The sequence below is a fragment of the Triticum urartu genome, chromosome 2 (genome assembly GCF_003073215.2).
Source record: "Triticum urartu cultivar G1812 chromosome 2, Tu2.1, whole genome shotgun sequence".
Lineage (NCBI taxonomy): Eukaryota > Viridiplantae > Streptophyta > Magnoliopsida > Poales > Poaceae > Triticum > Triticum urartu.
Window position 1 is genome coordinate 710,521,556 of NC_053023.1, and position 27,583 is coordinate 710,549,138.

Sequence of the window (27,583 nt, forward strand, 5' to 3'; positions counted from 1 at the left end):
CGGGCATGTCCAACGCCGACTGGAGGGCGGAACTTCGGCGCCGGGAGGCTGTCACCACCGACCAGCGGAACAGGGCCAACACCAAGAAGTCCCGGGACAGCGCGGCGCTTGCGTCTGCGGCGGCAGCGGAGCAGGCGGAGTGCTCAGCCGAACAAGCCGAGGCGGCTCATGTAGGGATGATGAATCCACCCGGCGGTCACGCCCCGTATGCGTCCTGGAGCCAGCAAAGCGTCGGTACCTCCACGTCTTCAAGCGGATCGAGAAGTGCGAGAAGTGGGCGGATGTCCGACGCACCCTCGCCAAGGACAAGGAGACCTACAAGCCGGGTGCGGGCAATGGGCGCCCTGAAGGAAACAAAGGGGCCAAGAAGGGGAAGCACGCCGACGCGGCTACCGCGTGAGTGTAGGAGTCCATTGAGCATTATTGCCTCACCGACGCACAGGCCCAGGCCGCCCTGCGTGAAGAGAAGACCGAGGCGCAGTGGTCAGCGTTGATGATGAACAGCGCCGTCAAGCTCGACCTACTCCGGGCCAACGTCGCCGCGAAGAAGAGGAACACCGACCTAACTTTCCTGACGGGTGGGGTGGACATATGCTCTAGAGCAACGACGAGCAGCTCAAGGCGTGGTACCTGGCAGAGCGCTGCCTCATCCTAAACCAGCTGCCGTCGACGGCGCCGCCAACTCCCACGCCCACGCCGACGACGCCGCCAAGCCCGAGCGATGATGCCTTCACGACGCCCAGCAGCACAGAAGTCGTGCCGACGCCGCGCAGCACCGAAGCAGCTCTGACACCGTCAAGCCCGCGCACGCCGACTCCGCCGACGCTAGAGGCCGACCTCGCCGTTTGATGCGTTGCCCACGCGTCCTTTCTTTTTTTGTATGCCGAACTTTTCATTCGATCGCCGAACTGTGGCAAGGTGATCGCCGAACTGGACCGCTGATCGCCGGACATGTGGCGGTTTTTTGTTAGCGGGAATGGCCAAGTTTGAATTTGCCGCAACTTGGGGGCGGCGCCTGGGGGCGTGGTTGGGAGCTAGATCGCCCCCAGGGCCTAAAAAGTGTCGGGCGGGCGCCCGAAATAGCGCCGGCCTATGCGCTGGGGAGCCGAACGAGTGGAGATGCTCTAAACTTCAGTGATACATGAAATTATATTTAATGCCACTTACTTCTTTTTCTTTCACTGTATCTTCATCCAACGGCTCACGCTTTGTCTTCCATCTTCCAACTACCTTCTTCTTCCCATGATCTAATTTGCCCCTTCTCTGCAGCCGCCGGCCTACCCCGCCCCATCCGCCTGCCTCCACCCCTTGCGGCCGGCAGGCACCGCCACACACTGCCCTTCCCTCAAACTCCCCCCACCGGCGTTGCTGGCCACCGCGTCGACCATTGATACGTCCATTTTGCATCATGCTTTTATATCGATATTTATTGCATTATGGGCTGTTATTACACATTATGTCACAATATTTATGCCTATTCTCTCTTATTTTACAAGGTTTACATAAAGAGGTAGAATGCTGCAATTGGGATTCTGGGCTGGAAAAGGAGCAAATATTAGAGACCTATTCTGCACAGCTCCAAAAGTCCTGAAACTTCACGAAAGTCATTTTCAGAATGCATAAAAAATACTGAGCGCAAGAAGTTCCGGAGGGGGGCCACACCCTGCCCACGAGGGTGGGGGCGCGCCCTACCCCCCTGGGCACGCCCCCCTACCTCATGGGCCCTCTAGTGGCCCTCCGATGCCCATCTTCTGCTATATGGAGTCTTTCGATGAGGAAAAAATCATAAGCCAGCTTCCCGGACGAGACTCCGCCGCCACGAGGCGGAACCTTGGCGGAATCAATCTAGGGCTCCGGCAGAGCTGTTCTACCGGGGAAACTTCCCTCCGGGAGGGGAAATCATCGTCATCGTCATCACCAACAATCCTCTCATCGGGAGGGGGTCAATCTCCATCAACATCTTCACCAGCACCATCTCCTCTCAAACCCTAGTTCATCTCTTGTATCCAATTCTTGTCTCCAAGTCTGCGATTGGTGCATGTGGGTTGCTAGTAGTGTTGATTATTCCTTGTAGTTGATGCTAGTTGGTTTATTTGGTGGAAGATCATATGTTCAGATCATATATGCATATTAATACCCCTCTGATTATGAACATGAATATGCTTTGTGAGTAGTTACGTTTGTTCTTGAGGACATGGGAGAAGTCTTGCTATTAGTAGTCATGTGAATTTGGTATTCGTTCGATATTTTGATGAGATGTATGTTGTCTCCCCTCTAGTGGTGTTATGTGAACGTCGACTACATGACACTTCACCATTATTTGGGCCTAGAGGAAGGCATTGGGAAGTAATAAGTAGATGATGGGTTACTAGAGTGACAGAAGTTTAAACCCTAGTTTATGTGTTGCTTTGTAAGGGGCTGATTTGGATCGACATGTTTCATGCTATGGTTAGGTTTACCTTAATACTTTTGTTGTAATTGCGGATGTTTGCAATAGAGGTTAATCATAAGTGGGATGCTTGTCCAAGTAAGGACAGCACCCAAGCACCGGTCCACCCACATATCAAATTATCAAAGTACCGAACGTGAATCATATGAACGTTATGAAAACTAGCTTGACGATAATTCTCATGTGTCCTCGGGAGCGCTTTTCTCTATATAAGAATCTGTCCAGACTTGTCCTTTGTTACAAAAAGGATTAGGCCACCTTGCTGCACTTTATTTACTTTTGTTACTTGTTGCTCGTTACCAATTATCTTATCACAAAACTATCTATTACCTATAATTTCAGTGCTTGCAAAGAATACCTTGCTGAAAACCGCTTATCATTTCCTTCTACTCCTCGCTGAGTTCGACACTCTTACTTATCGAAAAGACTACAAGACTACGATAGATTCCCTATACTTGTGGGTCATCAACCATCCCTCTAAGCCTCGCCGCAACAGAGAACTCCGGTGATTCGGTGCAACCCCCCCCCCCCCCCCCCCCCCCCCCACACACACACACACACAAAGATAGATAATTAAGAAATTTCTTCCCCCTAATAGTTTGGAATGAAGGAAGGAAGAGGTGACTACGTCTGCAAAAAAAATTCCAGGTACCTGATAAACAGCAAAACCGGCTGAATATTGTACAGTAACCATGAGTCAGATACAAAATTGATAATAAATAAAATAATACAAAATTCAGATCCTCCTTAATTGGAACGATCGGAAAGCCTGATTCTCAGGTGCTAATCGTCAGGTATTGATTCAGTTCAGACCATGTGGCTGATCTCCGGGACCGGAGACGACGCGTGGCGGAGCGACGGCGGCACCACGTCCTGCGACGAGAGGAGCATCTGCACGACGGCGTCCATGCTGGGCCTCCTGCCGGGGTCGTCGTCCACGCACGACACCGCCACCTCCAGCATCGCGGCCGCCTGCGGGTGGCTGAAGTCGCCGCGCAGCCGCGCGTCGACGAACTCCTCCAGCCACGCCTCCTGCAGGTCCCTCGTCTCCTCCCTCAGCAGCGCGACGAGCCGCGGGAAGTCCATGCGCAGCGCCTCCCCTCCCCCTCCGTCCACCTCCCAGTCGCACACCCGCTGCCCACGGAGCAGCTCCAGCAGCACCACGCCGAAGCTGAACACGTCGGCCTTGCCGGTGATGGGCAGGCTCAGCGCCCACTCCGGCGCGACGTACCCCCTGGTGCCCTGCACCCGGGACAGCACCCGCCCGCGCTCGTCCCGCCGGCTCAGCAGCTTCACCAGCCCGAAGTCGTTGATCTTGGGCTCCAGGTCCGCGCCCAGCAGGATGTTCTCCGGCTTCACGTCGCAGTGCACGATCCACTCCAGGCACTCGTGGTGCAGGTACGCCAGCCCCTTGGCCACGCCCACGGCGACCCCGTACCTCGCGTGCCAGCCAAGCGTGGCGGCGCCGTCCTCGCCGTCGAGAAAGAGGACCTTGTCGAGCGAGCCCTTCTCCACGTGCTCCGACACGAGGAGCCGGTGCGAGTGCTCGGAGCAGAAGCCGAAGATCCTGACCAGGTTCATGTGGTTGATCCGACCGATGACGCTGAGGTCCGACCGGAACACCTCGTCGGCCTGCATCTCCTCCTCCAGCCGCGTCACGGCGACGCTCCGGCCGTCGTCCAGGACGCCCTTGTACACGGCCCCCGACGCGCTCCTCCCGACCTCCTCGCTGAACTCGGAGGTCGCGGCCGACAGCTCGTCGTACGTGAACCGCCTGAAGTGGTTGAGCACCAGGCTGTACCCTTCGTCGCGGATCCGCCGCGCCGCCGGGTCGGCCCGGAACACGAACAGGTACCCGACGGCGATAAAGATGGCCTCCATGACGAACAGCCCGGCCAGGAAGGAGTAGAAGTAGACGAAGTTGAGCTTGCTGCCGGCGGCCAGCAGGTAGGAGGCGCTGCTGTTGGCGTTCACCTCGCGCACGGTGCACCTGTGGCCGCCGAGGCGCAGCACGGAGGGGTCGAGGTTCTGGACGCGGCGGGGCACCTTGAGGTAGATGACCTGCTTGCTGTCCGGGCGTCGGCCGTTCCAGAGCGCGATCTTGGGGTAGCACTTGCCGGAGCCCTGCTTGTAGCCGAACGCCTCGCAGTTGCAGTCGTCGAGGCAGATCTGGCGGCACGTGTCCAAGGTGAGCGCCTCGGTGTAGTTGAAGTCGAAGCCCCAGTAGTCGGCGGCCGGCATGGGCGCGAAGTACACGTCCTCGCCGCACCGGACGTCGAACTCGCGCCGGCAGCCCTTGCTCCAGTCGCTGGCGTTGGCGACGACGAACCCCTCCGGGCACGAGCACACCGGCGCCCCGCCCAGCCCGTACGTGCACAGCCCGTAGCGGCCGCAAATGCCGTGCACGTCGCATTGGCGCGACATGGCCGCCCACGTGACCCGCCACGTCCCACGTGACCGGCCGGAGACGTCGAGGCTGTACTGGCGGAGGTTTCCGTCGTAGTCGAGCGTGAGGCGGCGCATGACGCCGGCGTCGCCGAGGTCGGAGGCGTTGAACTTGAGGTTGTCGCTGGCGTAGAAGCGGCCGCGCGCGCTGAGGCTGCCGTAGCGGCTGCTGTTGTAGGCGGTCCGGTTGTTGTCCCACCACTTGTTGAACGGGTTGGGCCAGTAGTTGCTGCTGATCTCGGGGCCGTCGTACATGAGGTTGAGGATGTTGTTGCTGTCGAAGTAGAAGTTGTAGAAGCCGGAGTAGGGCAGGCCCCTCGCCGACGCCGACACGAGGCGGCGGTACCGCGTGATGGGCTGGCCGGGGAGGAGCGTGTCGGTGGGCCAGTCGAAGCTCTGCCAGAGCGCGCGCCCGGACGCGTCGGACACGACGAGGTTGCCGGAGTCGAGCAGCTCCGCGCGGTCCGCGCCGGCGTCGCTGGTGTTGGTGCTCCACACGACGCGGCCGTCGAAGTCCCGCAGCACGAGGGAGCCGTCGTGCCGGAGCTCGGCGCGGGAGCCCCGGCCGTTGACGGGGGCGTCGCGGTTGGCCGCCCAGGCGACGGTGGCGTCGGCCGAGGCCGTGAACCAGATGGCCAACGTGTAGGCGTTGGTGGCCACCTTGCGGAAACCGCACGAGAAGTTGCCGCCCGGGGACACCAGGGCGTGCACGTGCCGGCCGGAAGAAGACGAAGACGACGATGCGGCGTCCTCCACGGCGAAGGAGTCGCCGCGCCACATGACGCTCCGGTGGTCGCCGTCGGAGAGAGCGATCCAAGGCAAGGTGGCGAGCATGAGGAAGACCATGAGCGCCCTCATGGCGTTTGCTCCTCCGCTCCCCAAGTGTGCTACGTACGTGCAGCTCGTCAAGGCCGGCAATGGAGCAAGGCAGGCGAAGCTGCTGGCTGCGACAGGTGACAAGCTGGTTCTGGTTCATCATGGGTGCTGCGAGCTTCTTATAGTGAGCGATCAGCACACGCGCGCACGGTGCGATTGTTGGCGGCTGGCTTCTGATAATCCAGATGTTGGGGGAGACACGGTCATGGTCACATTGAAATGACTCCCGTCGTCTCTGAGTTTGGTCAAGGTATTTTCAGACTAGCAAGAAGCCCTGCATATTGGGAAGTAAGCCATTGAACGAGTATGTCCGCTATCTTATTTCCATTTGTATAGCCGCCGCCTGGCCTATGTGCTACAAGTTGTGTGATTGACTTGTGGATTAGTGGACCGGGAATGTTTGTCAAGTTTCCTCAACATAGCGTAGACTTGGACACGTTCCATTTACTGCACTTCAATTGCAGAAGCAGCCATGTTTACACGGAACCATTAGTCAAGGCACGAGAACGATAAACACATCAAACCTCGGAAGCATCAACTAGGCCGGTGAGGGCAACTATTGGCTTGTTTTGCACCTGGAGTTATGTTGATTGGAGTCACAAACGATGGTGACGTACCGCTACTAGCGACACAAAAATAGAATGTCGCAACATCTTGCTTTCACGTCAAAGTCAAACAAACAGAGAACATCGCAAACATTGCAGCTCTACGGCTCGAGATTGAAAAGGTCTCGTGATCGCAGCAGCTTCGGGCGAGCCGGGATTTTAAGAAGTATACCGCTTATAAGTCTTAAACTATGGGCGCACTGTTTGATAAGAGACCTTGAACATAGCTAGATTGTGCCAACCAATCAGAAAGGCAATCAACATCCACCAACATAATAGCCGCATAGTTTACCCAAGGTGACTTCAACCAAACTCCTAAAAGTAAATAACAGAACCTCTCAGTGGCATCACTAGATGCAAAAGGTAACTCGTAATTACATGCAAATTCTGATTTGACAGATGATGAAGCTCCCAGCCGACGAAAGTTCGAATCAGATAACTATGCTGGCCACGATTCGAAGTGATGAAACGGCTCGCAAGCCCGGTGTAGGTTAATCCAGCATCAAAATGTGAAGGCATTTCACTGGAACTCTCATGCTTCGACCATGGGCTCAGGCACAGGTGAATCTGGGGCGGTTCCGCTTGCGCTTGCCTTGCTTTTGCTTGACGGGTGCACAGAGTTGAAGAGGATGTCCTTGATGACCTTCAAGGATCAAATCATACAAGTTGGGGGGGCAAACATCAGAGATTTGTACCAGGAGAACTAAAACACTATGGAGTTCAGGCAAATTAAGATTTACCTGTGACATGAGACCATGAACCTGTTCAGCAGTAATTTTGGAGCTATCCCGGGTTACCTTAGCCAGCGGCGACTCCTCTTGCTAGAGAAACCATAAAACCAAAGAAACGACAGAAACCACATTTAGTTCACCAATAAAAAATAGTTCAATCAGAGACAGTAAATAAACTGGATAACCTGCCAATACAAGATTACAAAGCAATAAGAACTTAGGAGTGCCAACTAATTAATAAACTGATCCACGTTGGAAAGTAAAAGATGGGCACAAAACTGAGTGAACTTGACAAATAAATAAATCATTTGTGCCTGCAGGTGTGTAAATAATTACGGCGCAGGAGGAACATATTACAAAACTAAAATACCAATGCAATATCTACAGAACTGTACACAGCCCCTCGTTTCATGCAGTTAAGCTCAAGCACAATCAAGTATAAATTGACATACCACACTTCACAACTAACTAAGCATGGAATTGAAGTGGAATCAAAGTATAAAACACTATCAGCCATTCCTAGAAGGTCAACCATCAGAACTTCACAACTTCTCATTTATCCAAACAAGTTTTTCTCAAGCACAACTTCTCAATTCTTACTAGTACTGATCTTACACACCAAAATAAAATTTGCATCATATCGACTATGCTTTCTTCCTTCAACAAATAAACAACATATACCAGATTTGTAACATATCCAAACGAAAATCTAACAAGTGAAAGTCAGACAAATAGGGCCATCCACTTACTATAGGAAGTGACAAAGAATAACAAATCACACAACATCATAATAACTACTCCCTCTGTCTTGCGAAAACGTCTTATATTATGGGACGGAGGGAGTAGGTAACTGTATATTGATATGATACAATGAAAGATGCAGAAACGGAAATAATTATGCAGCCATCAAGATAGTGCTGGACCAGTGAACTTCGGAAGGGCAAAAAGGACAGTGGTGTATACACTGAGGTAACCAGAGTTTAAAGGGCATGAACACAGAATCTGACCTCTTTCTTTCGCTGTGATGGCATAAGCATGCCAAATCGACTGTGTGCCAGTTGCCCTTCAGCTTGCTCTAGTTTATCAGCTGCACAGCACAAAATTATTTACCAATGTCCCACAATTTATTGGAAGGCCAAACAAGATATAACCAAAAGCCAAGTTCCTAGAAATATTCCTAGAAGGAAACGCTTACCTAAATCAAAGATTTGTCCAGCAACATAATCCCTGTTGCCCAGAAGTGGTGATGAAGATAATGTGTTGACCCAGTACTTGTTCCAGAGTAGATCAAGGAGGTGAGAGTCCAGGGATGACTTGAAATAGGTTATATCCAAAGAATAGTACTGCATGAAAATTACAGTGAGAACAGAACTAAACCACACTTTGCAACAAATAAAAATATAAATAATAAGAGAATTGATCACATTACCTGTTTGCAGTGAACACCAAAATCTTCTATCTTGTTGAGTGGTATGGTCTGATACTCAGACACAGGCTCATCCGGTGGCTTGTAATCTTTTGGGTATGTCCTAAAAGCTCCAATGTCCACTTTACCAGCAGAAACAGTCCTTGTAGGGTCTATCACAACAGCCAACCATGGTTCTTGAAACTGCTGATTAAGCATCTGAGTTGAAACATCAATGCCTGACAGCCAGCATCCATAACCAGGATGTGAGTGGTACCAGCCAACCACATTTTCCAACCTTCCAGCCTTTCCATATGAAGAACAAATTCAAGTTAGTTTGATCAGTATTTAACAGTAAACACCTAACACACACCTGCACGTGCATATATTACTTCCCAAGTTCACATATCTCAGTTGCGGCACTCTCTAAAATATTCTTTGCCAAAACAGATTAAACAAGCACAAATGCACAATCAAGGATATGTACTGTACCTAAGCTTTCCAAAACAGGGAGGCGAAATCAGAGATTTGGATAAAATAGCAAATACAGAACAATTCTATACATGAATTCAATGGTGAAAGAAAATATGGAAGCATTGGGTTCTGTTCAATCCCACACTAAATACTATGCCACCACTAGTAATTAACCATGGTCCTACGAAAAGGAAATCGAAACAACCACGACGTAAAACGTGCATGACCACTACTTTCTGGAATTCTGCTACTCAGCGAGATAATCCATCGCTTTTTTTAACATCACGAAATGGTATTCACGTACACGTAAGAGCGGGCTGAGCACGCCAACTTTTTGGCGAGCGATTCCTACGCCCTCGCCGCGCCTATGGTTTGGCGAAAATTACACAGGGGCTTTCATGGCACGCTGGGCTAGCCAAAATATTGGCCTCAATCCAAACGGCAGCCAAAACCTGTGGGAACGCCAATATTTTGTTAAGGATAGCTTTGGCTCAAATCCAAACACACCCTTACTTCCCCAGTTCACATATCTCAGTTGCAGTTCTCTCTAAATTATTCTTTGCCAAAACAGATTAAACAAGCACAAATGCACAATCAAGGTACTACTCCCTCCGTCCCAAAATAAGTGTCTCAACTTTAGTACTACTTCATACTACTTCATACTTAAGTTACAGTTGAGACGCTTATTTTGGGATGGGGGGCGAAATCAGATATTTGAATAAAATAGCAAGTACAGAGCAATTCTAAAAATCAATTCAACGGTGAAAGAAAATATGGAAGCATTGGGTCCTGTTCGATCCAACACTAAATACTATGACACCACTACTAATTAACCATGATATATTGATACAGTTACGCGCGAATCCATAATCATGTTTCCACTTTCTTGCATCAGATCACCCAGTATGTCAGAAAGCTAACTCAAATCATCGATATCTACAACAGGGACTGATCTGAGGGCAAAATTACACAAAGGCAGACAAGTTCATAACTAAAAAACAGAACTATTAAGATCATATAAGCAACAAGGAATTGCCCACATTTAACTGCACAAGTTGGATGCAGCTAACCATAAGACGAACATAGACACCAAATTAGCAGCATTGCCTAATAATCAACCCCAAAGCTTTTCAACATGACAAGGTACTAGCACCAACTATTAGCAATTTTGATGTGCACAAGAACATGGCCAGTCTATTTGGAGCAACATTGCAGTATCTGGTCAGATCGAGAACTCCGAAGAATAAACAGGGGCGGTGGAAGGGCGCGGTACCTGCTTGTTGATGGTTGAGTACTCGACCATGTACTCGTAGGCGTCGGCCTGGGCGTTGACCCTGGTCTCGGTGCCCTCGACGGGGAGCGCGAAGGCGTCCATGACGATGATGGAGTCGCCCTCGAACTTGCCCTGCATGAGGCCCATGATCTCGATGGTGCCGCCGGCGCGGGCGTGGACGACCATCTTGAGGAGCGCGAGGGCGGAGATCCTGGCGCGGCGGAAGTGGTGCGGGTCGGTGGCCCAGGGCTTCTCCTGGTGGGCCCGCGCGTTGGCCGCCTCGTCGTAGTGGTAGATCGCGTCCATGGCGTCCGGGTCGGAGGCGGCCGCCGGGATGTTGTTCTCCAGCTCCCACGTCTGCCTCGCCACCGCCGACGACGAGGTGGGCTCCATCGCGCTGGCTGGCTGCGCCGGGCGTCGCTGACGGCAGGCCGGCGGGCAGGCAAAACCCTAGCTAGGAGCGGAAGGGGGGAGGAGGACGAAGGGGAATAGGGGTTTCTCTGCTCGGTTCGGGCTCCGCTCTCCAATATGTGGAGAGGAGACGTGGCCCGTGGCCGCTAGATGTGTATATTGGGCTGATTCCTCCGGGCCGGGTCGTGCTTTCCAATACGGGAGTTGGTAATCTATTGGGCTTTACAGGCTGAAGTGTTGCGAATATATCCTTGGCACATATGGATCCAATCCAAGCGTATTTTTTCTCGAGACCTCTAATCTGAATCCTCTGTATCTTTATCTCTTCTCTTACCTAAAAAAGACGAGTGTTCCCTCTCCCGTCCTACATCCCCCTTCATCCATCCTCCTCGTACAACCCCCTCCCCCCATGCTTTCATCTTTGGTAACCCTCTCCCACGCTTTCATCTTTGGTAATCATCTCTACTTGCCAAAAAGAAACGGAGTGTCCCGTCTCTCATCTTATGTCCCACACCCCTTCATCCATCCTCCTCGTGCACCCTCCTCCCCCTCCCACGCTTTCAATTTTGGTAACCCCCTCCCACGCTTTCATCTTTACTGAAACAAGATTTTCCCCTACTTTGTATTCCAAAGCAAATCATCATTATACACAACAACGCAATACTGGGGCGAGCAGCAAATCTACCCCAAAAGGAAAAGAAAAAGAAACAAAAGCCAACAGCCGCTGCTCGACAAAAGCGCGGAAAACCCGCGACCGCTGTGCCCTCCAAAAACAAACCACCACAGCTTGAAACTCTGATCTACCATGTACTAAGCAGCACCTCCAAGAAGGAATACGACGCCGACGACGCTGCTACTCGGACGAGTCCTAGGGTTTTCCCCAGTACGCGGAGAGAGGTGGGGGATGGTTACTACCGACACCTTCCAAGAAGGAATAGTGGCACCCGCCGGTCTCACCGCATTGGAGCCGGACGAACCGGCAAAAATTTCTCCCGCACTCCAAACTCCACCGCTCAACCGGAGCCGACCAGCCAAACCACCGCCCAACACCATGCGCCATCACAGTTGCACCGCCACCCATGTCGTCTCACTGCGAGCATCAACTCGAGGCCAAGAAGACCGCAGAGAAGAGCTAAGCGACGGGAGCAGCAGCACCATGGCCGAGTGGGAAGGAATCACCTCACCGCCGTCGTGCGAGGGCCCCGCGCCTCCGGCACCGTCGCAGTAGCCATCCGGACACGGTAGCGGGACATACCAGGCCACCCCTGGCCCGGCCAGGCCCGAAACGGGTCCGCTAAGCCCGCCCAACCACACTGCAGCAGGCTGGCGTCGGCGACGCCAGCACCCCGCCGTTCATTGCCGCTCCCCCTCTTCCTGGGAGTCACGCCGTAGACGCGCCCGCCGCCGGCCCACGCAGGCCCAGACCTAGGCCGAGCGTCGCCGCCAGGCCACGCCGCTGCGCCACCCCGCCGCCAACGACGGCACCGCCGCCCAGCCGCCCGCCGTTCATTGCCGCTCCCCCTGTCCTGGGAGTCACGCCGCAGACGCGCCCCGCCGCCAGCCCGCGCAGGCCCAGATGGGGCCCAAAGGGCCTAGATCTAGGTCAAGCGCCGCCGCTAGGCTGCGTCGCTGCGCCACCCCGCCGCCAACGGCAGCGCCGCCACCCAGCCGCCCGCCGTTCATCGCCGCTCCCCCGCGTCTTGGGAGTCATGCCGCAGACATGCCCTGCCGCCGGCCTGCGCAGGCCCAGATCTGGGCCAAGCGCCGCCGCCAGGCCGCGCCGCTGCGCCACCCCGCCGCCAACGACGGCACCGCCGCCCGCCGTTCATCGCCGCTCCCCCGCGTCCTAGGAGCCACGCCACAGACGCGCCCCGCCGCCAGCCCGCGCAGGCCCAGATGGGACCCAAAGGGCCCAGATCTAGGCCGAGCGCCGCCGCCAGGCTGCGTCGCTGCGCCACCCCACCGCCAATGACGGCATCGCCGCCCAGTCGCCCGCCGTTCACCGCCGCTCCCCCGCGTCCTGGGAGTCATGCCGCAGACGTGCCCCGCCGCCGGCCCGCGCAGGCCCAGATGGGGCCCGAAGGGCCCAGATCTGGGCCAAGCGCCGCCGCCAGGCCCCGCCATTGCGCCACCCCGCCCCCAACGACGGCGTCGCCCACCCACGCCACGTCGGGGAACCCCACCGCCAGCCAGACCGCCGCTGCCTAGGAGCACCCCCCCCTCCCGGTGCAGCTCCGCCCCGCGTCGGAGAACCACCGGGAGGGGAAAGGTCAGGGGGCCGCCGCCAGCAGCGTCCCCGGGGCCAGGCCGACCGCGGGCGCCAGCGACGGCGGTGGGGAGGAAGGGGAGAGGGGGCTGGAGGAGGAGGAGGTCGTCGCGCGGCCGGTCGCCCACGGGGGCGACGCGGTCGCGAGAGGAGAGGGGGGCACCTCAAGAGTAGCGTCGTGCATTCACGCTTTCATCTTTAGTAATCAAATAAATCTTTGGTAATAATCAGCTCAATCTTTCCTTTGGCAACGTAATAAATTCTTGGGTGGCAATCAATTTCTTCTTTGTTGTACATGGTAATACAATAAATTCATGGGAAGGAATAAATCACGGTAGGTAATCAAGCGAGGGGGCCGGTGGCCGACTTCCTCTTTTTGTCTGTCCATGCCTCCCGTTCGTGGAGCCCTCCTCACCCCCCGTTCCTCCTCTCCCATGGAGCGTCGCCGCCCCATTTCCTATGTCTTCCCGGACCGGCGCCGGCCGCACCCCATCTCATCCCCTCTCCTATCTCTCAGAGGGGGTGATTGTCAGGCCCCCTGTCCGAAGAACCGCGGGGCTACGCCGTACGACGACGATGATCGGAGATTCCGACGGCTAGCCGTCGCCTGAAAGTGGAAGCGGAAGTTGGCCGGAGACCTCAATGGTAGTGTAGCTTTTATCACCCAACGGCCTCATCTACCTGGTCTCTAACTCATCCCGACCGACCACAGATATCGGCAGGGGTAGAGTTACGTCAACACCATTGTGTGTTTCAATCTGCTCCCTCACCAAGGCAAGCAGACGGAGGGGGTGGAAGCGCCACCTCTGCACATCGTTGGACTGTCGAGGAAGTCCCGCATGGACAACGAACGACGCTTCAAGTTCATCAGAAAGGAAGAGCTCGATAAGTTGGAGGGCTGTTGATTGCTTCACCGTCCTGTGTGACATCAATGTCATTAGCACGTGGGCATGGAGAAACCAGCAGCATGAGACGTGATGGAGACGACGGTGGGTGTGGACTGGAGATCAAGTACCAGCTGTTGCGAGGACGATGAGGGCCTGTCACGACCGGTTTTCCAATAAAAATATTTATTGAGAAACCAATCTTTTGAGTCCGGTATGAGAAAAATCCTCCTTACCGGTAGACAAATTCTTGATACAATAAGCCAGTAGCATAAAATATATTACAGGGTCGAACTACGATTGCTCAACCAAATTATTACAAGCACGCCAATAATTATACATAATGGCGGACATGACACAGTGGTTTGGAGGCATACTACTGACTCGAGGATAGGGCGGTGGTGGAAAAACATAGCAGGGAGAGAGATACAAGACTCTAAAACTGGCATCTCATCGAGCGTCGAGGTGAGGCTCGATGAATTTATTTGGTAGCGGAAGCGGATATAATACAGTGACCAAATCCAGGGTCGTGCGAGACTGACTGGGATTCCTCTAGGCGTCGGACTCGCTATCAAAATCTTCATCCATGAGATCGCCTTCGTCAGCATCTGGCCAAATCAACAAGCCAGGTGAGTACTTTGAAAGTACTCGCAAGACAGTTCGGACGTAAGATATAACAAATGCATGCATGGATGCGTCATGTTTAACTTTTAACAGTGGCACATTAATTCGTAAAAACAAGACAGGTAAAAAGGGAGTCGGCGGCAGTCCGCTCGAAAACCCAACAAAATAACTATAAACCCAATCGGGGTCGGAAGCGACACCTCGATAGGAAGATAAATAAATAAATCATGCCGCAGTCGGGCGTCTAGGCGACACCACATAAAGGGCTTTAAAAGAAACGCCACAGTCGGGCGTCTGAGCGACGCCACATAAAGGGCTTTAAAAGAAATGCCACAGTCGGGCGTCTGAGCGACGCCACATAAAGGGCTTTAAAAGAAATGCCACAGTCGGGCGTCTGAGCGACGCCACACAAAGGGCTTTAAAAGAAATGCCACAGTCGGGCGTCTGAGCGACGCCACCTAAAGGGCTTTAAAAGAAATGCCACAGTCGGACGTCTGAGCGACATCACAGAAAGGGCTTTTATTCACAAGTAAATAATACTCATAATAAACATTCAATTCATGAAAATAAACGGGTTAGTCCATCCACAGGAATAATCATTTAACCAGACTTAGCACTCATGCGATTCACCGGAGTCTCTGTCATCAAAACTGACATTTGGTCAGGATAAGATAATATCGAACTTGGACATGGAATAGATGATTCGAAGGAATATATGACTCTGCAGAGTTTGTACAAAAATTTTCCCATAGCCAACGGATTTCCGTAGTCACGAAGGACTAGTTCCGTTTACGGTATTTCGGAAGAAACACAGCTAACCAGTACACACCCATCCTACCTCTCGATGCTAGGAATCACCCTAGACATCGTCCAAGAAAAACTTTTGAGACGGGGAGATCACAATCTCGAATAGCATGGGATCAAATTTATATACGCGCGCTCTAAGGGGTGTCCCCCTCTCGGTCCCAACCGGAAACACCCATGCCCCCTGACCGGATGGCTGGCTTTAATCCAGGGCCATGGAACCATCATCACGGCCCCTCCTTTTTGGTGTGTACCAGGAAAGCGGTTTACAACTTACTAAGCCATATTCCTTGCGGAAAACATGTGGTAGTACAGGGAAGGACGAATGGAAGGAACTGGAATGATACGAGTTGACATTGAAGTCACATAGTCTGGCATAAGCCTGGCATGCTACAACACTGCCATCTTACCCATCCTCATGCCAACACATGGCCATGCATACTCACATCCATCCACTCATGGATTTTCGAAACTCACTTGCCTCATCGTTGCAGGTAACATGACATTCGTCGGTATGTTCATCCACATGCCATAAACCACTTAATGCAAACATGCCAAAACAATCATCATATCAAAAGTTCAAACATGCTTGCCTGGTTCGGAGTAGTCGGAGCCTAGTTCGGTGAAGTTCGCGGTCCCGTCACCTCCTTCGGTATCTATGGTATAAAGAAAATATATGTGCTATCGTGAATACCGTGAGGTGCACAAAAATTATACCAAATATTTTTCAAATAAATATGATAAAAAACTAGACAAAAATTTGAAGAGGACAGAAAAAGAATCACTCAAAAATTCTTTTCTGTTAAAAAGCTATAAGGGTTTTAGTCCAGGGACTCATCTGTAATGAAACAGAAAGTTCCCAGGGGCTAGCTTACAAAAACAGAAAACGACTCGAATAGGAATGCGCTAGCCCAGCGGGAAAGCGCATTTGGCAGAAGGCGTTTTCAGAAAACGTTTCGCTTAGAAAGGATAGAGAGGCTGACAGGCGGGTCCCGCCCGTCAGGTTTGAATATTCAAACGGGGCGGCAGAGTTCGCCGGTGCCCGAGAGCCGCGGTGGTCGCCGGCGGCGATCCACGGCGAGACAGGGGGATCGGAGGGTACCTCCGTGTTCAGGGCGCCGTTCCGCGTCGGTTGGTGGTGGTGGTGGTCGCCGGCGAGTACCACGTCGACGGCGAGCCTTGCTCCGGCGGACGGCGGTTCGGGTGGTCGAGGGCCTCGTCGGAGAGAGCTGCGAAGGCCAAATTGATGCTGGTGTTAGCTTACTGGGTGCTAGAGGGGGCTATAGACGAGATTTGGGCGCCGGGGACGGCCTCACCGGAGCGAATCGAGCTGGTGGCCGAGGCGGATCGGGGCGGCCGGAGTTGGGGGAGGAGACCTCCTCGAGGTCCTCCTAGTGGCCTGGCGGGGCATTGGTAAGGTGCAGGGGTGGTGCGTGCTCGAGGGTGAGCTCGGGGTCCCCTTTATAGGCGATCTGAGGCGGTGGCCGTGAACGGAGTTCCCCGGCGATGGATTACGGCAGTGCAGTGGTTGGTCGGGAAGTTTAGGGGGTTGGCCATCAGCGTGGAGGTCCACTGGCTCCACTCCGACGCTCAACGGACTAGGATTAGAAGCTTAGGGCAGGTTTTGTCGGAACGGGACGGCGCGGGTCCGTCGGCGGCAGAGAGCGCGCCTAGCGCTTGTTGGGCCACGGCGACGGTGCAGCGGGGCTGCGCTGGCATGCGTGAGCCACGCGTAGGGCTAGGGAGCAAAGGGCGGCGCGGAACAGCGTTGCAATGCTGGTGCTGCCACTGTTGGCCGCTACGGGAGGTTCGGCCGCCGCAAGACACGCCGGCGCGGGCGGCTCAGGGCGCCACCGACGCCAGGAAGACGCCAAGCGCGCGTGCGGGGTGCTGGCCAGGGAGAAGGGGCCGCGTGCAACGCGCCAAGTGCACTGTGGACAGGTGACCGATCACTGACGAAGAAACGACACTGCATCTCTGAACTTTCTGAATTTTTCTGAAAGTCTACGGAAACAGTGCCGGCCAAGTGTTCGACGAAATGATTTTGGCATCTAGGGATTTTTCCTTGAGCTGAAACTTGGTGGGGTGGCCTCTCATTGCACCAGGAGGCTGCCTGAATTTTGGTAGAATTTTTGGAGAAGTGTGGATATGAATTTCATCAAATTTGTCAAATCTGGTCCAAACTTGCAGAGAGTGAAATTTGAAATTTTTGAAAAGAAGAAGAGTGGATCAAGATGGTTCTAAGTTGTGGGTACTAAAGACAATCCAGGGGAGTTGGTTTGAGGTGAAAATTCAAAGGAAATGAGGTACTTGCTTTGAAAATCACTTAGGCTCAAAATAATTGGCAGAAATGATTTCAGAGATAAAATGATTGAAAAAAAATCCAAAACTTGTTTGGACTTGTTGAGATAGAGAAATTAGACTGTTCAAAGGTGGAGGGAGGGATTTTGAGAAGATTTACTATAGGAGACATGGTAAAACCATGGGTGGTTTTCAAGATAAGAAAATCCTCAAAATTCACAGAGTTCTTTTTGTAAGAAAAGAATAATTTCCAAAAATATATTTTGAGAAGGGAACCATCAGAGTAAGAGTTTTAAATGATCAAACACCATAGTTTGAAGAAGATACAAAAATAAAAATCCTTGCCAAAGAAGTCTTTAAGAGGAAGGTTTTCTGGAAAATTTTAAATGGCCTCTTTTCAAAAACCACAAAGTTTTTGCTGAAAACTAAATAAAAATTTTGGAGTGTCACAGGGCCTGTGCGAGCGCTGCGGCGCGTTGGGCTGGGTGGCGATGGAGGATGGCGGTGCCACTTCTACGGTGATGCAGACGCGGACATAACAGCAAGCGCGCAGCGTGAGCGTGGCCTTTGCCTGAGTTGGGAAGCGTTTGCACAGTTTATTCCTTGAGTAATCCTCCTTTCTTTTCATGGTAGGCCGTAACATGTCCGTGCAGTTAATTAACCTGAAGCACCTGCTCTCTTGGCAGCCTCCAATTCTGTAGTGAGACACTTATTTTGGGACGGGAGGAGTAATACGTTAAACTACATGTGTGTACTGTTTATCACACTAGCATGGCACTATACTGAATTTGATATATGGTTTGTGACTATTTATCTGAAATTTTAGTTGCAATTATGCTAGGTGGATTGGTTACTGCCGGCTAGAGGGCTCATATGAAACGATATAGAGCACATGATGCAGTATACTTCATCATGTTGTGTGTACATGTTGGAAATATGCCCTAGAGGCAATAATAAAATGGTTATTATTGTATTTCCGTGTTCATGATAATTGTCTATTGTTCATACTATAATTGTATTAACTGGAAACCGTAATACATGTGTGAATACATAGACCACAACATGTCCCTAGTAAGCCTCTAGTTGACTAGCTCGTTGATCAATAGATGGTTATGGTTTCCTGACCATGGACATTGGATGTCATTGATAACGGGATCACATCATTAGGAGAATGATGTGATGGACAAGACCCAATCCTAAGCATAGCACAATATCGTGTAGTTCGTTTGCTAAGAGCTTTTCTAATGTCAAGTATCATTTCCTTAGACCATGAGATTGTGCAACTCCCGGATACCGTAGGAATGCTTTGGGTATACCAAACGTCACAACGTAACTGGGTGGCTATAAAGGTGCACTACAGGTATCTCCGAAAGTGTCTGTTGGGTTGGCACGAATCGAGACTGTGATTTGTCACTCCGTATGACGGAGAGGTATCTCTGGGCCCACTCGGTAATGCATCATCATAATGAGCTCAACGTGACTAATGAGTTAGCCACGGGATCATGCGTTACGGAACAAGTAAAGTGACTTGCCGGTAACGAGATTGAATGAGGTATTGGGATACCTACGATCGAATCTCGGGCAAGTAACATACCGATTGACAAAGGGAATTGTATACGGGATTGATTGAATCCCCGATATCGTGGTTCATCCGATGAGATCATCGTGGAACATGTGGGAGCCAATATGGGTATCCAGATCCCGCTATTGGTTATTGGCCAGAGAGATGTCTCGGTCATGTCTGCATGGTTCCCGAACCCGTAGGGTCTACACACTTAAGGTTCGGTGACGCTAGAGTTGTTATGGGAAATAGTATGTGGTTACCGAAGGTTGTTCGGAGTTCAGGATGATATCCCGGACGTGACGAGGAGTTCCGGAATGGTCCGGAGGTGAAGATCGATATATTGGACGAAGGGTATTGGAGTCCGGAATTGTTCCGGGGGTATCAGGTGACGACCAGCGTGTCCGAAACTGGTTTCGGAGGCCCCGACAAGTGTTGGGGGCCTTATGGGCCAAGGGGAAGGGGCACACCAGCCCACTAAGGGGCTGTGCGCCCCTCCCACCCCATCTCACGTAACCAGGAGAGGTGGGGGCGCCTCCCCTAGGACAGCCTCCCCTCCTGGCTTGGGGGCAAGTCTCCTAGGGGTGGGGGCGCCCAAAACCCATCTAGGGTTCCCTCCCTGGCCGCCGCCTGTCGGTGTCAAAACCGGCGGATCTCGGGTAGGGGGTCCCGAACTGTGCGTCTAGGTCGGATGGTAACAGGAGGCGAGGGACATGAAGTTTTACCCAGGTTCGGGCCCTCTCGATGGAGGTAAAACCCTACGTCCTGCTTGATTAATATTGATGATATGGGTAGTACAAGAGTAGATCTACCACGAGATCGAGGAGGCTAAACCCTAGAAGCTAGCCTGTGGTATGATTATTGTTGTGTACGTTGTCCTACAGACTAAAACCCTCCGGTTTATATAGACACCGGATAGGGTTAGGGTTACATAGAGTCGGTTACAATGGTAGGAGATCTACATATCCGTATTGCCAAGCTTGCCTTCCACGCCAAGGAAAGTCCCTTCCGGACACGGGACGGAATCTTCAATCGTGTATCTTCATAGTCCAGGAGTCCGGCTGAAGGTATAGTCCGGCTATCCGAACACCCCCTAATCCAGGACTCCCTCAGTAGCCCCTGAACCAGGCTTCAATGACGACGAGTCCGGCGCGCAGATTATCTTCGGCATTGCAAGGCGGGTTCCTCCTCCAAGTACTTCGTAGAAGATTTTGAATACAAAGGTAGTGTCCGGCTCTGCAAAATAAGCTTCCACATATTGCCATAGAGAGAATAATATCTACACCAATCTAATCTGCTGATGTATTCCGTAGTGTGACACACCACGGCCAAGCCTTTATCCGAGCCGTTTCATTATCCCACCTCAGCGCGTTATGCGAGGCGGTTTCCTTGGCACGTCTTGTTAAAGCAGAGATCGTGTCCCCTTATCCCGGGATTCTCATCAATACGGGCGTGGGTAACCCAACCGCTTCTAGGACTCCTAGATTATAGGCAAGTCCAAGCGGACACGGAGAGGACGCTTGATATTCACCCTCTTTATAAAGGGAACAAGGCTTTTATTTTTCCCTCCCGTGCTCAATCAAATCCTCCCCCCCACCTCAAGCTTAAACGCCCGAAGTTCAGGTCAGGTGCTCCGAACCTCCAGTCATGTCCGGATCTAGCCTTCAAGGCCGATGGATGCCTTCCTCCGTCACGGAAGAAGACATCAAGAGGTTGAGGGAGGCCAGATATCTGACCGCCGAGATTTTGCATCGGCTGCCTCCCCGAGGGCAGGCCGTGCCCCCCCCGAACCCAACGAGAACGTCGTGTTCGTTTCTCACTTCCTCCGAGGTCTAGGCCTTACCCTGGATCCTTTCGTCAGGGGTTTGATGTTTTACTACGGGCTAGATTTTCATGATCTAGCTCCGGACTCCTTTCTTCATATCACGACATTTATTGTCGTGTGCGAGGCCTTCCTCCGGGTTACCCCTCACTTTGGCCTATGGCTTAAGACCTTTGAAGTGAAGCCGAAGATGGTCGAGGGGCAACATGCAGCGTGTGGAGGTGCCTCAATACGCAAGATGACGGGAGCTCCGTGGCCTAAAGGTTCCATCCCAGAGGTGTCTGAATTGTGGCAACAGGAGTGGTTCTACATCACGGCTCCTAGAAGTGCCAAGTGGGCGGCCCCCCTACTTTCCGCTCGAGCCCTCCACCACAGCTGATGTCATGGATCAGCAGAGGTCTGAGCTGGGGTCCAGTCAAGGATGTGCCTATACTGCAAGGCCGCATTCGAGGTCTCTTCAATGGAGATTTTAGTTTGGTTGCGGTAACACAGGTTATGCTGGTTCGTCAAGTCCAGCCTTGCAAACGCCGGCCTCTTCGCCTGTGGGAGTTCAATCCCGAGGGACCGCGTGCCGTTCAGAATTTTCTCGGCCTGACGCACGAGGATATGTACAAGTCATTCTTCGGACCTCAGGTGCAGTGTCCGGAAATCTCCGAGGACGTGGGCCTGAGTAGTAACCGCGCCGCCGAACAGGTAAGGCATCTTCCGGCCGAACATACTATCTCTCCTTTGTTATGAAGTTATTTCTGAGAGTTCGCTTTTTGACCAGGACTGGCTAACAAAGGCGAAGTTGATTCGGTGTTCGGCCCCCCTCCCTGAGGGTTTGGAAAATCCGGTATTGGAAAAGATGCTCCAGACCGCACCTTGCCCGGAGCCCTTGGAGGAAGATACCGTGGAGGATAATGCGGGCGGACGCGGGACCCCAACGCTGCCCATTCTAGCCGAGGGAGCGAGCGTCTCCATGAGGGAAGGCAACCAGAAGAGGAAAAGGACTGCACCCGGGGATTCGGAAGCCGAAGCTTCCAAACGGGAGAAGAAGTCTCCCACAGAGGGTCCTACCTTGGGGGGCGTTGTTGCCGCACAAAGTCCGCGGGGGGATCAATTCTTCCACGAGTCGTAAGTGACCCGAAATACCTTTAATAGTACAGATACGCCATTTTTCTTCTGAGAAAATAACCACCGCATATATTTTGCAGTTCGGGCCTTAGCCCCTCTCAAATGAGCTCATCTTCGGGGGATCTTCTTCCGGAGATGATGGAGAGCGAAACGCCTCCTCCGGACTCCTCCGCTCCAGAAGCGGGCGACCCTGAAGTGTCGTCGTGGAGGGCCTCTCCGAGTCCGGTGAGGCCAGAAGATAATCCCATTGACCCCCGAAGCTCCCAGTGTCCGGCTCCCGAAGAGAGCAGAAAAAAGAGTCCGGCACCGTCTAGTGCGCGATCGGATGTTCTGAGGGAGTTGGTGGGGCGAGCGGCCATCTCAGATGAACACCGTGTGATGATGAATACGGTGATGGGGAGAATATCGTCTGCCGAAAGTGGATTGCATGAAGCTTTTATGAGTCTACTGACAGGCTTTGAGGTACGTAAAAGAACGTATGATAATCCTGCACCTGCTAGGTGTGCCTTGTGTAGATAGTAGCCCCTGAGACTCTGGTTGTCGTCGAAAACGACGACGAACAGAGAATCATATTCCCAAGAAATAACCATACTGCCTCTATGTGCATGTAATGGAAGCTCCGGTGGCTAGCCGGACTAGTGAGTTTGCCCATTTAGAGCGGCAGTTGGATGCGGCAGACGCCGACATCGAGTTTGTTAACAAAAGGCTTGACGAGGCACAGGGTAAGTGTGAATATTTGGTAAATGCCACATAGGAAGAGCAGCATGATGCCAGTATCTTTAATATGTTTTGACTTCAGATGGAGCTGCCACTGTTGAAGCCTTGCGGGCAAAACTTGCCCGAGCCAAGGAACAATCGAGGTTGGGTAATGCGGCTGCTGTGAAGGCGGCCGAATAGTTGCAAGCCGAGAAGGCCGCGCATGGCGAGACCCGAGACAAGATGGCCAAGATGGCTATAGAATTAAAAGCCGCCGTCGACCATTGCCGGGTTCTTGAAAAGGAAAACCAAGCGAAGGCATCGGACCTTGAGAAGGCTGCTGCGATGAAAAAGGATCTCCGCTCTACTATGAGGGCAAAGAAGGAGGAGCTGCGGGAAGCCGGGGATATTGTAGCTGGGAAATCCTTTATGTTGCGAAGGAAATTCGGAGATCCACGGTATGCCCCTCTGGATCGACTATGGAGTTCGGAGGATGTGTATATGGATTTGGCGGCGAGCGCTGCCGATGCGGCCAAGTACTTCCAGGGTCAGACGGACCGTGGAGTAGACCAGCTGTTTTGGAGACAATTCCATTCTCCCGAGCGTCCACTTTCATTGACTGACCAATTAGCCGAATGGGCCGAACTAAACAGGTTGTCCGGACTCTCTATGAGGTCTGTTGTGGATCAGCTGTGGCCGGGAAGGTCAAAACTGAACAGCTATTTCAGCTTGGTGCAGCAGGTCCTTGATGTGGTGCCGCGCATTAATGTGATGAGAAGGTCGGCGTGCATAGAGGGCGCACGGATGGCCTTTGCCCGTGTTAAGGCATATTGGGCGGAGATGGATGCTACCAATGTTGCAACGCGGGATTCGGCTATAGGTCGAAAGGCTGCCGAGCACTACTTTGAAGAAGTTCTTGAGGGTGCCCGTTTGATAGAGACCCAGTGCTCAAAAAATATTATGTTTGAGTGATATGTAATCTCATTGTAAGCGAAATGCTTTTATAAATTTTTATAAGGTTATTTTTATACTTTTGCCTGAAAGTAATATGATGCCTCCTGGGCGGCCGTTTATGTATACATGTGTATAACCTGAAAGATTGCAGCCGTCGGCTTCAACCCTCACGCATATAATGCGGAGGTGCTCGCAAAAACACGCATTCACACTTAACCCAACGTCTTGGTCCTATTAAGGAAGTGATAGCAGAGCGAGCGAGGCAACCGGACTATAATGCTTTAGCACTTTCACTTAGCCGTAGGAGTTTGACAGTGGGGCTACTAGATAGCCCCTGGTGGCTCCGCATTCTCCCGATATCAGGGTGCGTACATGCCTGGCCCGGAAACGACCCTTCGTTAAGGCAGAGGAATTCTAACATTCCCACAGGTCATCGAGTGGTTGACCAGTCTCACGCTATATCATGACAATCAGTTTTCGGCTTTCTCTACTGAGGTGCTCGTCCGGATGAACCAGGGCACAATCGCAGTAGTTCTCCTGGTGCTACCTTAGCCGGCAAGGCGGAACGTAAGGCACCAAAACACAGGAGCCGGGAAAACCCAACATTTGACCAAAGACAATGATTCGGAGCTGATGCATATAGGGCCAAACTCGCGACGCCGAATACTCCCTAAGGTATTCGGTCTTTGTGGTATAAACCGGGCCTAAATAGTGGCCTTTGTAAGAAGCCGCGTGTGTCCAGGTACGTGCATTGTTCTGGCGTGGCCACATGCCAAGACGTCAGCATCCTTCTCAACGGTGGATATGTATCAACAAGAGATAGTAAAAAAGGTTTACGCAGGGTCTTAATCTAAAAAGAATCCTTGGAGCGGGTCCCTGCTGCACGACTGCGCATGTGTCTCCGTTGTGCTGTATCCTGGACGGGTGTAGCACGATGATCGTCTGCAAAAGAGAGGAAGTTAAGTGAAAAAGTTGTCGTGCAAAAGAATAGTTTTTAAAGAAACCATGTATAATTCAAGATGATAAGAAATTGCCACTTGTGTGCGCGCGTTGAGCCCCTTGTATTGACAAATAGGGGTGTGACCACTTATTTCTGTATAAATAGCGGCGCCGGACTTGATTAGTTGTATTTGAGGTCTTGACGACCTATTGGATGCTTTTGTTTGTCCGGGCGCCTTTAGTGTGCGGCGGCCAAGGCAGCCTCACTCTCTTCGGCGCGCAGAGATCGCTTGATATTTCCGTGCACTGTAATGATGCCACGTGGACCGGGCATCTTGAGTGTGAGGGAGGCGTAGTGTGGTATTGCATTAAAGCGAGCGAAAGCTTCGCGTCCGAGCAGTGCTTGATAGCCACTTTGAAACGGAGCGATGTGGAAAGTTAAATGCTCGCGACGGAAGTTATCGGGGGAGCCGAATGTAACTTGTAGCAGAAGGGAGCCCGTACAACGAGCCCCTGGGTCTGGCGTTACTCCTTTAAAGGTAGTATTGCTATGGCGAATTTGTGTTGGGTCTAGCCCCATCCCGCGGATTGTATCCTGATATATTAGGTTTAGGCTACTGCCGCCGTCCATCAAGACCCTTGTGAAGTGATATCCGCCAATTACTGGATCTAATACCAGGGCAGCCCATCCTGTGTGTCGGATACTTGCTGAGTAATCGCGATGGTCGAAAGTGATCGGTTGAGATGACCAGTGGCAGGACTTCGTAGTGATAGCACCTGGGTATACTTTCCTGGGAGTGCCGCATTGTTTTTTCCCTTGATTACGTGTAACACGTTTACTGTTTTGACTTCTGGTGGAAATTGCTTTTGTTCCCCCGTGTCTTGCTTGGGGGGCTCGTCCTCGTCTTCACTTGGTGTATCCTCCCCCTTGTGTACGGTGTTGAGCTTGCCGGACTGCTTGAAGACCCAACATTCTCTGTGGGTATGATTAGCAGGTTTACCAGGGGTACTATGAATCTGACATACTTGGTCCAGAATTTTATTGAGGCTGGACAATTCGTCCCTGGTGCCTTTAGGGGGCGGCTTTTGGCCTGGCTGAGAGCTTTTGAATCCGGCATTTACTGTCGTGCCCTTTGTGCTGTCTTCTTTATTCCGGCGTTTGTTATTGCTGTTGCGCCGTGATTTCCCATTTCCATCTCTAACTTCAGATGTACTGGGGTCACTGGTGCTGCATCTAGCTAGCCAGCTGTCCTCCCCCGCGCAAAAGCGGGTCATGAGGTTTGTTAATGCGGCCATCGTTCTCGGCTTATTTTGGCCGAGGTGTCTGGCGAGCCATTCGTCACGGACGCTATGCTTGAAAGCTGCTAAGGCTTTGGCGTTCGGACAGTCGACAATCTAGTTCTTTTTAGTAAGAAACATGTTCCAAAGCTTTCGGGCTGACTCTCCGGGCTGTTGAGTTATATGACTCAAATCGTCCGCATCCGGAGGTTGGACATAAGTCCCTGGAAAATTTGCCCGAAAGGCGTCTTCGAGCTCTTCCCAACTTCCAATGGAGCTTTCGGGGAGGCCTTGGAGCCAGTGACGAGCTGGCCCTTTGAGCTTGAGGGGTAGGTACTTGATGGCGTGGAGATCATCTCCTCGAGCCATATGGATATGAAGGATGTAGTCCTCAATCCAGACCCCAGGGTCTGTTGTTCCATCGTATGCCTCTATGTTTACGGGCTTGAATCCCTCTGGAAATTCGTGGTCCAGCACCTCATCGGTGAAACGTAGGGGGTGTGCGGCACCCCTGTAGCTGGGTGTACCGTGTTGTTCGGATGTTTGTTGTGTTGCATTGTATGTTGGGGCGCGCTTGCGTGGTCCATAGATGGATCTTGTTACACCGTCCTTTGGGTGCGAGCCCTCGCATTGGTTGCGTGTTGTATGGTGAGCGGCGTTGTATGCCGCTCTATATTGGAAGAGGGGTCGTCTATCTGACCAGGTGGCTGCTTCGATATTTGGTTGTGGGGGTTCTGAGGCCTCCTCATCGAATTCGGGTAGCAGCTTCCGCTTTGGGTAGCTCTTGGAGGGGCGATTATCGCCGTACCTTGCTGCAGTGCTGAGTATTTTACTCCATCTAAATTGGAGTGTGTCTTGCGCGGCCTTAAGCCTTTGCTTCTGCTTTTTTAGGCTCCTCGCGGTGGCAACAAGCCTTTTACGGGCAGTCTGCTGCTCTGGGTGTCTGTCCGGCGTTATGTCGTCCGGACCATTATCCTTGATAGGATTTGTTTTTTCGGTTTGATTATCCGGATTGCCGTTGTCCGGCAGCGGTTCGCCCTGCTCCAGCGCTGGGTCTGTGTGATCGCTATTTCTGTCGAGGCGGGATTTGGGGCGGCGCTTGCTTCGCCGCTTTGACTGCTTTTCGAGCGAACAAGCCTTCGGTGCGTCCTTCCGCTCCTCGTCATCATCTTTTGGTGCGTCCACCATGTATACGTCATATGACGAGGTGGCGTTCCAGGGCCCAATAGGCGCTGGTTCTTCATCGTCTCCTTCATCGGCGTCCATACCGTCAATGTCTTCGGAGTCGAAGTCGAGCATGTCGGTTAAATCGTCGACAGTGGCTACAAAGTGGGTGGTTGGTGGGCTTTGAATTTCTTCATCGTCCGCATCCCAATCTCGCTGACCGTAGTCCGGCCAGGGCTCTCCTGATAAAGAGAGAGACTTTAGTGATTTTATAATATCGCCAAAGGGCGAGTGCTGAAAGATGTTCGCGGCAGTAAACTCCATGATCGGCGCCCAATCGGATTCGATTGGCAGAGGCGCGAATGGTTCGGAGTCCGGAGAGGAGTCCGACTCCTTGGAATCATGAGTTTCGCGGAGTGCAGGGCTGGTGTTCGGCTCAATCGTCGTTGGGATCGCAGCCCCCGAGGCGGCGTCCAACCACCCATCCTCGATCGGCGCGGTTGGC

At 52.5% G+C, this 27,583-nt stretch overlaps 2 protein-coding genes across 2 annotated transcripts; both read right to left on the minus strand.

Annotated features, from left to right (window-relative positions):
- Window positions 1–3,256: 3,256 nt before the first annotated feature.
- Window positions 3,257–5,752, minus strand: LOC125538082 (putative receptor protein kinase ZmPK1). The gene has a single exon (XM_048701385.1). The coding sequence runs from the start codon at window positions 5,750–5,752 to the stop codon at window positions 3,257–3,259; it is 2,496 nt and encodes an 831-aa protein (XP_048557342.1).
- Window positions 5,753–6,576: 824 nt separating this feature from the next.
- On the minus strand, window positions 6,577–10,775 carry LOC125539984 (COP9 signalosome complex subunit 5). The gene is made up of 6 exons (XM_048703541.1): window positions 10,259–10,775; window positions 8,536–8,817; window positions 8,302–8,449; window positions 8,114–8,193; window positions 7,116–7,196; window positions 6,577–7,018 (listed from the first exon to the last, which is right to left on the minus strand). Exons 1-6 carry the CDS (start codon window positions 10,649–10,651, stop codon window positions 6,908–6,910), a joined length of 1,095 nt encoding a protein of 364 aa, XP_048559498.1. The 5' UTR covers window positions 10,652–10,775; the 3' UTR covers window positions 6,577–6,907.
- Window positions 10,776–27,583: the final 16,808 nt, after the last annotated feature.